Genomic DNA, 13,453 nt, shown 5'->3' on the forward strand with positions numbered 1-13,453 from the left:
CAGGTGCAGGACCTTGCACTTGGCATGGTTAAACTTCATAGGGTTGGCATCAGCCCACCTCACAAGCATGTCAAGGTCCCTCTGGATGGCATTCCTTCCCTCCAGCCTATCAACCGAACCACACAGCTTGGTGTCATCGGCAAACTTGCTGAGGGCACACTCAATCCCACTGTCCATGTCAGCGACAAAGATATTGAACAAGACCAGTCCCAACACTGATCCCTGAGGGACACCACTCATTACTGATCTCCAGGTGGACATTGAGCCATTGACCACAACTCTTTGCTTGTGCCCATCCAGCCAGTTCTTTATCCACCGAGTGGTCCACCTATCAAATTGGTGTCTCTCCAATTTAGAGACAAGGATGTCGTGTGGGACAGTGTCGAACACCTTGCACAAGTCCAGGTAGACATCAGCTGCTCTACCCCTGTCCATCATTTCCGCAGCCCTATCATAGAAGGCCATCAAATTGGTCAGGCTTGATTTCCCCTTAGTGAAGCCATGCTGGCTGTCACCAAGCACCTTGTTGTTTTTCATGTGCCTTAGCATGCCTTCCAGGAGAATCTGCACCAAGATTTTGCCAGGCACAGAGGTGAGACTCTTCCTGATTGATGTGATTTCCTGATGTGAATTCCTGATGTGATGTCTTATTTGAAAAACACAGAGCCATTTTTATATATAGCAGCTAGTTGAGGGTAAAATAAGGTGCTGGGTTTGGTGAGTGCCTTCACTACTTTTAGATTATAAACCTTTGGCCCAAGGTTAGCTTCATGCAAAACAGTAGTCCATCTGAATTCATTAGAAGTTGCTAAGCTGAGCCTGCTAAGACACATATTGGTATGGTCCAAGCTTGTGTTCCATTTAAACCAATAGGTAGAACCATTTTCTATTTCTAACTGTCTTAAATTCAGTAAAGTGTTCAAATTGCTTCTGTCTGTTTAAAGTGCTCTTTTCTTCTCCTAGGAAGTAGAGCTTCGAGTCACTATGACAAAGTCAGAAAAGGGCAGTCTGGGTTTTACGGTGACCAAAGGTAGCGATAATGTCGGCTGCTATATTCATGACATTGTTCAGGATCCTGCCAAAAGTGATGGGAGACTACGACCTGGAGACCGACTGATAAAAGTGAGATGATTAATGTTTTCAGATACAGGGATTACCTGAAAAGGACAACTTTGAGTCAAATGCGGTTAAGGAACAAAGGCATGCACCTTACGAGAGGCTTAATTTGATAGTACTTAGACAAAAGTATACAAGTATGACAACATGATGAGATTGCTGAAGGGAGTTTATGGTATGTCCCACAGCTAGGCATGTGTGCAACTACTATTCATGACAGCAAAAAATGGTTTAAAAACATTAATTTATTAAATAAGATGGTTGCCCAGATATTCGGAGGAGTTGTTCGTTAAATACATCTATGGCTAGCATATTGTTCAGAAATAAAATTTAAGAGACTCACTGTAGAAGGGTTTACTGGGTACGTATCATGTCATACAGATGTTCATCATAGAATCATGAAATAGTTTGGGTTGGAAGGGACTTTTAATGGTCATCTAGTCCAACCTCCCTGCAGTTAGCAGGAATATCTTCAACTAGATCAGGCTGCTTAGTGCTTTATCCAGCCTGACCTTGAATGTTTCCAGAGATGGAGCATCTACCACCTTTCAGATCAACCTGTTCCAGTGTTGCACCACCCTTGTAGTAAAAAACTTCTTCCTTATATCTAGTCTGAATCTACCCTATGATAACTGTTTTATTCAGAACCTAACATGGAGATCTGTGTTGCTTTTATTTTCCCAGGTTAATGACATTGATGTCACTAACGTGAGTCACACCGATGCAGTAAACTTTCTCCGCACTGCCCCAAAGACTGTCAGATTAGTGTTAGGGCGTGTTTTGGAGCTACCGAAGATGCCAGTGCTGCCTCATTTACTGCCTGATATCACACTAACATGCCATGAAGAGGAGCTAGGTAACACAGTAGTATACTGGTTTTTCCTCTAAAGCAATTTTTTTCCCTTCAGTTACAAAGAATAAACCTGATTTCCTCCTCTCCCCCTTGTTTCTTGCAAAGGTTTGCTGTTATCAGGAGGTCATGACAGCCTTTACCAAGTTGTGTATATCAGTGACATTCTCCCCAGATCGGTTGCTGCCAGAGAGGAGAGTCTCCGTGCACTAGATATTATCCATTATATTAATGGAGTAAGCACACAGGGGATGACTCTGAAAGAAGCCAAAAGAATGCTGGAAACATACCTTCCAAAAGTGGTGCTTAAAGTGACCAGGTATGTTTTGGAAGCAAATGCATCCCTGTACTCTTAATTTGACTGCAGGCTTTTAGGAGTATATGGACAAAACATGTTCCTAGTATGACAACTAATTTGCAAGACTGGTACTAGGTAGCATGCTATTGAGGACTGATGCCACCGAAAGGGTCTCTGTTCACAGTTGTGCTTCAGTGGAGCAGAATGGTATTTAAAAAGCATTTGCTGTGCTTTTTATTTCTCTGGAAGACAAGGGTGTATTCCAGCTATCGAGTGCAAGTGTTCAAAATACCATTTTCAAAATATGCCACAGGTGACTTAAAGCATGATCAGCAGCTGTAACAGTAGTACATACTTACATCAATATCTGATTATTACCATGATTTTTTCTTAATAAAAATTTCTGTTAACATTTTTTTAATAGAGATGGTCATGCAGTGCTTCCAAAATCCAAAAGCCCTGATAGCTCAAATCCATGGCCAGTGAAAGCTAATGGTAAGATTTACTTGCTTACTTAATGCAGGTGAATTGCACATATTAATAAAACTGAACAAACTGATATGGAGGCCCTCCACTTAAAACTGCCTTCCTGTAGATGACTTGTCATGCACATGTTCATGACAAGATGAAAGGTTATTTTTAGGTTTCAGTTATTTCATCTACAGGTTTCTTCCTTTGTAAAAGCACAATGTATATGAAAACCAAAAACTTCACTAGTAGCTAGGTATATATCATCTACTGGTTCCATTTTCATAAAATCATAGAATAGTTAGGGTTGGAAAGGACCTTAAGATCATCAAGTCCCAACCCCGCTACCACGGGCAGGGACACCTCCCACTAAACCATGTCACCCAAGGCTCTGTTCAACCTGGCCTTGAACACCGCCAGGGATGGAGTATTCACAACTTCCCTGGACAATGCATTCCAGTGCCTCACCACCCTAACAATTTTGTCTCATTTCTTATACTAGTAATGAGATATTTAGGATAGTCAGTAGTTCTCTGATATCATAGTATCTTTAGCAAGCGAAAGGTACCTTTGAACAAGGACCCAGATGTCAGACGATGTTAAACAAAAAATAACCCCCAAAAGTTAGTAACAGGTGACTGTGGGCTTGTGTTTTGTACATTTCAAGGGAAGAGAAATCATGCCTTGTTTCCACTGTATGTTGTTAAGCTGTTTATCAGCATTTCTCTTTCCTTAGCATTGATTACTTGTAATAGCATTCATAACATGCATTGAATGTAACATTCATAAAACTGTTAGAAAGTATAGTCCATCAGACATAAGTCTTGCAGTGTCCAGCAACCAAGCAGAAATGTTATTTATTTCATAACATTAAATATGTTGGTTTTTTAGTGAAAATAATTGCTTTGGGCTAATTTAATTTCTGTGGGAAAGTTGCTGTGAAATTGTTGGATTTTTTGGTTTTTTTTCATTTTTGCTTAGGTTGTTCCTATAGTGATTCCTGTGATAAAACAGAAAAGACACCTGATGCTCATGGGCCCAAGGTAAATATTACTTTATTGTGCCTACTGTCATTAGAAAATCTACTTTACCAAAATTTTAAAAATAAATAAATAAAACAATCAATGAATGGATGGATACAAACCCACTGTCAGTGGGTTTGTCAGTTGATGTGAATAAGCAATGATCATAATAAATATGATAAATTGATCTTCTCCTTCTTTGGGACTGCTTTATCAAAAGACACAGGGTCTTATGAGAAGAACGCAAGGCTCTGATCCACAAAACTCCATTCTGTTCACAGTTTCTGGCAATGTTTGCATGTTACATTTACTAGATGGTTCTGCCCCCTCTGTCTCCCTCGCCCCTTATTTTTTCCTGAATAATAGTGTGTTGTGGGACCAAAAGTATTGAAGCCTGAATGTGTTTTGTAGGCGTTATAGTAATGTTAAATACATCTGTTAATGTAATGTTTAATACATGTGGGTTTTTTTTAGTTGCCCTAAATTTTTTTTATTCTTTTCATGTGCAACTTCTAACACACATTAAAGCTGCCTACCCATCACCCAGCTATCTCAGATGAGAATAGGGTTTTGAATTTGTTGCTAAGCAGAACAGTGAACATTTTAAGGCTTCCTTGCTGCATCAACAAACTTCCAGAGGAGTTAATTTGTATTGTTCTTTGCTGTCTTAGATAAAAGGCAATGGCTTCCTGGGGCCTTCCCAGATAAATACAGAAAACAACATCCATCACACAAAAGGCCTAATGAATCTCTCGGGATCTGGAGATGCACCTTCCCTTGGCTTTACCAATCAGATAGCAGACTTTTCTGAACAGAGTGACAGATCAGGTAAGAGATGAGATGGGGGACAGCATTAATCAGTGTTTAGTGTGTACATGGAAGTGAGTCAAGGCATTGTTGAATTGCTGAAATAAGTCAATGTTAGGCTGGCAGTCAGTTTTAGAAGATCATCTCCAAGTTGCATGCTTGGCTTCAGAGAAATTAGCTGATGTTGGAGATTGTATTCTGTGTAAGACAGAAATGAAGGAAAGCCATGCTAAAAGTTCGAAATAATGCAATGTTGTCTGCCTCTATTTTTTCTGAGAAAACATTCTATATTAGGAAAACTTGTCCTTTTATACTGTTCTTTTTAAAAACAGAGGTTCCAGATGATGAGTATTACGATGACGATGATCACAATGAAGTTGTCCAGTATCTGTTGGATGTTGTAGATGAGGAAGCCCAGAACCTCTTAAATCGTAATAATGTGACCTCAGAGGCTCAGAGTCTTCTACATCTCAGGAAGGCCACATCAGAAGATCACTTGCCAGGTAACATAAGCCATTAAAAAGGCATATCATTGACAGCAAAATATTTCTTGAAACAAGGTGCCAAATAAATTGATTTGGCAGGAAGGAGAGTTTACACTTAATTGATGTGTGAACTGAAAGTTTCTCAAGTAAAACACAGACAAATGGTTGCTGATTCCAGTGAACTTCAGTTGCAGTTTAATAAGGCAAGCTCTGGTTTGATAGATCTGGATTTTGCGAGAAAGTAATCTGGGAAAATTAGTGCCATACAGGAGTTGTCTTCTCAGTGGAATTCATGCTATTCTGCAGTTAAAGTCATGTTGAAATGCTGAAGCGTTTCAACGTTTCATTGATTACTGATAGCACAACTTGGAAATGTGTTGAGATCTCTCGAAACAAAAAAAATTGCCAACCTGCTCTTTTAGAAAGACTGCTGTTTTCAGAACCTGCTTCTGTACACCTTTCATATCCATTGTTCCAGCTCCTCAGCTCCAGTAGTTATTAACTGAAATTTAGCATGGAGCAGGATTTGTAGTTCCTCAGTGGTCTCACGCTATTTATGCATGCTCCAAAAGTGAGCTCAGCTGAGGAATATTATTGGAGCTCCACTACTTCCAATTTCCTGTAGGTAGAATCTGGCCTTTGCAACTGAAGATGAATTGAATACGTAAGATACTGCAGCAGAGAACTACTGTAGCAGACAGGTACAAGTCGTATTTTATCCGGCACACCTTAATTAGGTCTTGTTAATGCAAAGAGCAAGTAGAATCCTGGTTTAGACCTACTGCTGGTCTAAATGTAACTGAATGGAAGAAACATTACTGACATGGGAATCTGATCCCTTCTTAGCACTAGGCTGTTTATCCTTTTTGGATATCCTTTTCTATATCTTTTTGGCACAGATATTCTGTTAGCTATGCAAACCACTTCACATGGAATGAGAGATGTTCCAGTCTGAAAAGAAAGGAGCCTAAAGTCTGATCATTCTATACAGCTGGACCTCTTTTCCAACACAGTTAGCAAAGGGATTTAATAGATGTTTCTTGGTTATTCTGGTGCCTGTATTCCCTGTGTAGTGCCAGACAGGTGTAACAGGATTTACATCTATGACAAGGTGACTCCTGGGCATCTTTGGGTGAGTTTATGCTGTATCTCCTGATTTTCCTGTTTCAGCAGAGATGAATGGAAAGCTGACAGAAGACAAGTCTGAAGACACAGATTGTGATGGGTCATCTTTGCCTGAAGATTTTTCAGAGGTGGGATAGCAAGAAGCTGGCAGACATTTGTTTGCTGATTTTGCTTTCTCAGATGCTGTTTTGATTTCTTGTTTTCCTTATTGGCATAGAACTTGTGGAAATAACTTCACATGTCTTTCAGTTTAAAACATCTTTGTCAATCGTAGTTGTAAATGGTGTACAAACATTTTTTTAATTGCGTAAGATTACCATAAACTAATTATATAAGAGAACAAAGCATAGCGTTATTTTATACTGTTTCTCGTATTTTTTGTTTTTAATAAAGGGCTAGAATAAACTACCTTGTTAATGTTATTTTGAGCATTTAATCTAAAAGATTTGCTTGATTCCTGCTCAGGGAAGAGAAGTAGTCACAATGAATGCTGTGCAGACTTAGGGGTCCAAAATCTAAATTGGAGATTTCTTTTCCTCCTACTTTTTGCTAGGATCTGTTCATTAATTTGAACAGCATCTATATGAGGTTTATCCTACATTGCATGTGCTGTTTTACATCTGTCACTAGATGCCTGGGTTTCATCTCAATATTTGAGATCAGCAGAACACTGTCTGTCCAGCACATACTGGCTGTTGCAGCTCTCTGTCCAGCTACTAAAGCTGAGAGTCAGATCAAGTATCTGGCTTTGTATTGGTGTGTTCTAGGAGGCCAACAAGTAAAATTTTCTGAGTATGGAAGTGGAAACTTGCAAGCTAGCTTAATAAGTATAAATGGGTTTGTAGAGGGTTGGTTTTTTTTTCATGGGAAGGGTCAAAATGCTGCCTTCTCTGCTGAGTCTTCATCATCTGTTGAGGAAGGTGTATATAGACATACGCCTTCCTCTAAATACATTTAGAGGTAAAGCCCTGTTCTGCTATATATAGGAGTGGTGGCTTGTGAGAAAGCAGAAGTTTTCACTATCAAACGTACCTCATGAAGGGGTTTTTAATATAAGAAACAAAATAAACTGGAGAAAACATAGATGGCTCTACTGCTGCTGTGAATCAGGAATGATTTTAAGGCAGCTTTTTGGCGTTGTTACAGTAATGCCTCTTTCCAGTCATTCAGTGTTCTTGTCCTCTCTTATTTTGGGTTAATGAGATGTCTAAAAGGGCAAAGTCTTTCATTATGTGCTGCTTTGAACTTAGTACCCTTCAGAAATAGTCCATGTAATTGTTAATTATTTAAAATTTACAGTGGGTGAGTGTTATAACTCTGTCCTTTAATGTGTTTTAAAATATTTCTGCCACTAGCTAACACATGTAAATGGATATGAAGACTACTGTGAAGTAAAAGCTATGCCAGAAAGGTAAGATTTCTTTAGTAGTGTTGCTTGAAAGCAAACCTGTGAAGTCTGAAACTCTGAAGAGAGATATGTTATAAAAAAACAACAACTCAAACTAAAACAAACCCAGTAAAGTATCTGTGTGAAGCCTTGTTGCATTGCTCTCTGCCTAGTCTTGTTATTTCAAAGATTGTAATTTGTGGGAATATTAGTCAGCTTTATGTGGCTTACTATGTGGTTTTATTTATTCCTTTGATATGTGGTTATAACAAGTAACTGGGCTGTGTTCAAATGGCACCAAATAACTTAATTTGCATTGTACTAACAATTTGGTACTTGCATGTGAAGAAAACGTTCAAACGATGCTGTCTTCAGTTTGAAGGTTTACAAGCTTCAATAATATTACTTCTTCTGGTTTTAGAGCACAGAAACTCAACTGCATAGTTCCACTGGTCCATCTGTTCCCATTTGAGTATTTAGGACCTACTTTTTTACATGGAAAGCTTAAAGTGTATATACTTATTTTTATACTTTGATGTTGTTTCTAGGAAGTTTTGGGTTGAGGCTTGGCACAAGCAGCATCATTATGACCTAAAATACTTAATACGTTTACCACCATCCTCAACAAAGCTAGTAAAATTGCAATGGAAAATACATATTCTACTGTATAGGTAGTGAATTATGTGAATGGTCCAAACCTGCTTTTGGGTGTTCTTTCACAGAATCACAGAATGGTTTGGGTTGGAAAGGACCTTAAGATCATCTAGTACCAGCCCCGTGCCCCAGGCAGAGACACCTTACACTAGACCAGGTTGCCCAAGGCTCTGTCAAGACTTGAACACTGCCAGGGATGGAGCATTTCTCTGCTTAGCCTTTGAAAAGTAATTGCAATGATAGAAAGTAATTGCAATAATAGCTGTTACCAGATTCCTGTCTTCCTGATTTTTTTTTTTATTAGGTTGCAAATGTGTTGGTATTTTTCTAGGTGATCTTTTTTACTTCTATACCTTGTCTTCTTACAGGTCAACTCCACAACCTCCTTTGAGTCAAGCAGATGAAGATGAAATCACGTGGGGAAGTGATGAACTGCCAATTGAATCAGTCAGCCAGGAACGTGTAAATAAAGGCAAGAACTTTAACAAATCATCAGTGGAAATCTGAGGATCACGTTAAATAGAGAAAATGCCAGAAGTGAATTTTAAAATGTCCTGTTTTGAAGGTGTAAAGACACATGTGATGGGAAATCTTAACAGCTCAGCAGCCCACTGGAAAGTATCTTTACAGCTTTGCATAAATGTGCAAGAGTTGATAGGAACAAGTATTGGCAACATCGCACCTGTACTTGTAGTAGAGTTGAAACCAGCTGAGATGCTTTCTTCCATAGCATCTATCTGAGAAAAGCTGTAACTATAGATATTTGACTGTGATCAGATTGATATATCACGTGCTTTGCATACTCCATGCTCAAATTAGGCAATATATTTTCTTTGTCGTGAGTCTTACTTCTTCCACTGCTGCTCAGTGTGGCAGAGTGGATCGCTACTCAATTTGACGTGTTTGGCAGAATCTAGTCTTTACTTCTTGGGATGGCATTAGTAAAGTCAGTTCCTGAAATTCTTATACAGCTGCCTTTTATCTGTATTCATTAAAACAAAAAAAGGGTAATCTGTGTAAACCTTTAGACTAAGTCTAAATTAAGGATATTTTTAATTGTGATACCAGAGAGACTCTCAGTTTATTAATTTTATTGTACTTCAGAGAAACAATGAAGGCCTCATACAAAGCAAGCTTTATTGGAAAAGAAAGATAGATTTAAGCTATCTAACAATTACCACTTGAAAGATATGTTGAATGTAAGTGCTAAAAACAAAGTCACAGGCTGTTATATTTAAGTGAAGAGTTCTCAATTAATCCCTGTGTGCATTTATCAATTTTGTAGTTTATTGTGTGAAGAACTTGTGTTTAAAATATATCTGAACGTTGTTTCAGTGTGCTTATTGGAAGTTCAGGGAAACAGTCCCTTTGGTTCCTGGATTTATCAAAGCTGATTTTGCGTCGTGCTGATTTTGTTAGTTAATGTGGTTTTGCTTGTCAAACTGAGAGGATATCTATGTATTCTCTCTGGTGTATTGAGGCAATCTAGAGAAAACTGGTAATACAGTGGGGAAAAGCAACAAGGAAATCCAAAATTGCACTACAGTTTCCCTAGTTTTAGCTATTTTCATTTATATTTATATCAATCAGTCCTGTTGTTCTGCTAGATTTCCCTTTAGTGACAAATGACGAGATCTCTGCACTCTCTACTGTGAACGTGCTCCCGGGTGGCAAGTACTCAGGAGCTAAACTGAAGTCAGTGATCAGAATGTTGCATGGATTGCTGGAACAGGGAGTCCCTTCTAAAGAGATTGAAGTGAGTAACTACTTGTCGTTTAAAGTCCTGTTTTCTAGTATGAAACAGTTAGAATGGTTGACTCATCACTGCCTTAAATACCACAGCTCTTTAACTGGCAGCTCTAAAGGGATTAAAAGACTTCTTTTACCAAAAACTTCTCTCCCTTGCCTCCCCCAGTAACTGCTGAGAAGTAAGATTAGGTTGAAGTAGGAATTCAATTCAAAAGTGTGTTTACATCATTCTTTCTTCTGGTAAATTACCAAGAGAAAATGATGTTAACAGGCAGAGACAAGGTAAATGCTGTGAAATCTACCTGCAGAATGTGAAAAGAGTCTTAAATCAACCATAGATGATCTTAAGGTCCTTTCCAACCCTAACTATACTATGATTCTATGTTATACAGTATTTTTTGAGAGAATGAGAAATTGTTTACTGGATAATAGTTTTGTTTGTTTCATTTTCTTAGCTATATGAAATTAGATTTCTTCCTGTGACTGAATTATTATTCAACTCTACATTAGCATTATTTATTTCTTAATGATTCTGTCTGCTAAGTACTTGGTTACAGAACTACTCTTTACACTTGTTACCATTCAGCACTTTCTAATGTGTATGTAATTGCTTCTATACAGAACCTTCAGGAGTTGAAACCTTTGGATCAGTGTTTGATTGGACAAGCCAAGGAGAACAGGAAGAAGAACAGATATAAAAATATACTTCCTTGTAAGTCCTAACTAATCTGAAGTTCAGTGTTGATATTTCATTACCACCTGTCTGATCAGATGAATTGGGTTAGAAGTGGCATGTCCTAGTTGTGCTACTAAGAAGGGAAAAAAATTGCCACTTATTTTCCACACATTTAAAGCAAGCAGTTGTAAAGCAGTTTGAGTAAACAGTAAGCTACTGTAGTAGGTTGGGATGGATGTTGACAGATTCTTCAGGTGTTTCAGCAGGTTCTATGTCTTAAACATTGTATACATATAGAGCCAGACAAGATTTTTTTCACTTTTACCTATGTGAAACTGGAAAACCAGACATGTATACTATTGTCAGTAAATTTCCTGCCACAAAATTCTGTTTGTTAGGTGGGAGATGTGTGGAGAAACAAGAACTGACAAATGTTCTGAATGAGAAGTATTCAACCTCAGTTTCAGAGGTGCTGCAGTTTGAATTGGATATCCTGCCTGTCTCCTGTTCTAGATTTCTCCCCTAGCTATTTTTTTCTTTACTCAAAGAGAAGTATCCTAAAGCAAGTATTGTAGTGTTTTTTAATCTTTTTTTTTTTTTTTAATAAGATCTGGAAGCATCTGTGGAGATAAGTACTATGTGAGTGTGTAAGGCTTAGCATCTCTATTGTTTGAAGGTCTAATTATGTGCATGCATAACATGAAGGTATTTTTGTTGTGTGGGAATTGCAGATGATACCACTAGAGTTCCCCTTGGGATTGAAGGTGGATACATCAACGCCAGCTTCATTCGCATGCCAGTGGGGAATGAAGAGTTTGTTTACATTGCATGTCAAGGACCTCTCCCCACGACTGTAGCAGATTTCTGGCAGATGGTTTGGGAGCAAAACTGTACTGTGATTGCCATGATGACTCAGGAGGTTGAAGGAGAAAAGATAAAATGCCAGCGTTACTGGCCAGATGTACTCAATAAAACCACCATGATAAATGATAGACTACGGCTTGCTCTTGTAAGACTCCAGCAGCTCAAGGGCTTCATCATTAGAGTGCTGGAGCTAGAAGAGATTCAAGTAAGTGAATCTGCATGTTCAGATTTTTTTTGAGTGTTGGCAGTTTTATCCTCATACTTCTGGCTTGCCTGCTTTCAGTTGCAGTGTCTAATCAAGAGGTAACTTGGGGCTTCTCCTTTTTGTTCAGTGGTCATTACTAGTCAACATTTCCTCATTTCAGCTTGTGCTATTCTGTGACCTTATAGAAGGCAGCTGGATCAGATGATTATTTCATTATGCTAATAAGACTCTAAATGTTGGTGCCTTTGGCCACATAAATATTTATAGGGATATGAAACTCACTGCAATCTGGCTGATTCATTCCTTTGTGTGATCATCTCAGTCTGCACAGCGTTCCTTATACTATTTAACTATTTGCTAGTTGTTTTCAGTTTAGCTCATTGTTTCTCTTGTTTTATAGAACTACAGAACACCTTCATTAGGCAAATACCTCTCTTCTGAGACTGTTTCCTTTGAGAACTTACCTTTTGGGTTTTTATTCTTCCCATGTGTTACATTTTGTTGTTTTTTTAAAAACCTTAGACAGGTGAAGTACGGCACATTTCCCATCTGAACTTCATTGCCTGGCCTGACCATGACACCCCTTCTCAGCCAGATGACCTGCTTACTTTCATCTCCTACATGCGTCATGTCCACAAATCAGGACCTATCATAACTCACTGCAGTGCAGGCATTGGACGGTCGGGGACCCTTATTTGTATAGATGTTGTTCTAGGGTTAATCAGCAGAGACCTCGATGTGAGTACCCAAGAGAATGGGCTAAGCTATGCTTTTGACTTGCAGGACATGTGTTCCACTGGATCTGTCCAATTGTTTAAAGAATATGCTAAGCTTTTCAGAGTAGCATATCTTAATGGAACTTCAATCAGGATGCAGAAGTGCAGTACTTGTGAAATGCTTCTTTGTTGGTGATCTATGGGGTGGGGTGCTCAGACTTCTGCTGGTCCTTGGCTCAGGGAATCTTCTTGTTGGTCTTGTTTGACAACTCAGCAATCCAACATTGGTAGATGCCCCTTGAGATATCAGAGTTTATGTTGCAAGAACATCTCCTGCCATGGCAGACTTCTGGTGTATGGCTTGGGAACAACAGTGTGTTGCCATGATGACTTGGGCAATTGAAGGAAAAGCTGAAATGCCTGCCTTGCCTGGCTGGATGTGCTCAGTGGAAGTATCGTGTTAAATGGTGCTAGAGCTGAGAGCTGCAGCACTCAGTTGGTCAGAGATCCATGTTGGAGGGCAGCTAGAAACCAACCAACCAACTGAATCAAAAACTCATTGTACAGACATCTCAGCTGGAGATGAGGGTATGTACATTAATTTTTCCAGCACAACCAAGGATATGCATTTTAGGGTGATCCACAGGAGAGTGGTACCTTCCTTATATTTATGTTCTTCAGTGTCCTGGTGCGTTTGTAGAGAAGATGATCTTTGTCATGCTTAGTTTAGTGGGGTTTCTAAGAACTCACAAAATGTCTTATAACTTTATTAACCTGGGGAAATAGCGTTTTCTTAGGTTGGACTGAGAGGCTCTATCTTCTGCACACTTAGATCCCAGTAAGAGTAAGCACAGAGAAAGAAAACAAGAGAAGGAAGGTATCTGATTTAGGAGGGCCACATACATATTTACCAGAGACAACCCATACTGGTTATCTACCAGACATTTGTAGGCTATAGTAAATTGTTACTTGTTTAACTACTAAATGTTTAATGTACCTAGTTGGATTCCTTGGTTTGATGCTGGGAATAT

General features: G+C 38.8%; 1 protein-coding gene across 1 annotated transcript in view; it reads left to right on the forward strand.

Moving 5' to 3' along the window:
• PTPN13 (protein tyrosine phosphatase non-receptor type 13) overlaps positions 1-13,453 on the forward strand; it is a 122,730-nt gene that overhangs the window by 106,668 nt on the left and 2,609 nt on the right. Inside the window, exons 33-46 of the mRNA XM_061479965.1 lie at positions 964-1,122; positions 1,801-1,972; positions 2,075-2,285; positions 2,689-2,759; positions 3,714-3,775; positions 4,426-4,582; positions 4,894-5,064; positions 6,217-6,299; positions 7,527-7,582; positions 8,581-8,684; positions 9,820-9,968; positions 10,583-10,673; positions 11,369-11,706; positions 12,229-12,444. Of these exons, the coding sequence (XP_061335949.1) occupies positions 964-1,122; positions 1,801-1,972; positions 2,075-2,285; positions 2,689-2,759; positions 3,714-3,775; positions 4,426-4,582; positions 4,894-5,064; positions 6,217-6,299; positions 7,527-7,582; positions 8,581-8,684; positions 9,820-9,968; positions 10,583-10,673; positions 11,369-11,706; positions 12,229-12,444 (2,040 nt within the window). The remainder of the gene's footprint in view (positions 1-963; positions 1,123-1,800; positions 1,973-2,074; positions 2,286-2,688; positions 2,760-3,713; positions 3,776-4,425; positions 4,583-4,893; positions 5,065-6,216; positions 6,300-7,526; positions 7,583-8,580; positions 8,685-9,819; positions 9,969-10,582; positions 10,674-11,368; positions 11,707-12,228; positions 12,445-13,453) is intronic.

This window comes from Pezoporus flaviventris, unplaced genomic scaffold (genome assembly GCF_033815535.1).
Source record: "Pezoporus flaviventris isolate CSIRO_AGI_PZ_B2104156 unplaced genomic scaffold, CSIRO_AGI_Pfla_v1 ptg000002l, whole genome shotgun sequence".
Lineage (NCBI taxonomy): Eukaryota > Metazoa > Chordata > Aves > Psittaciformes > Psittacidae > Pezoporus > Pezoporus flaviventris.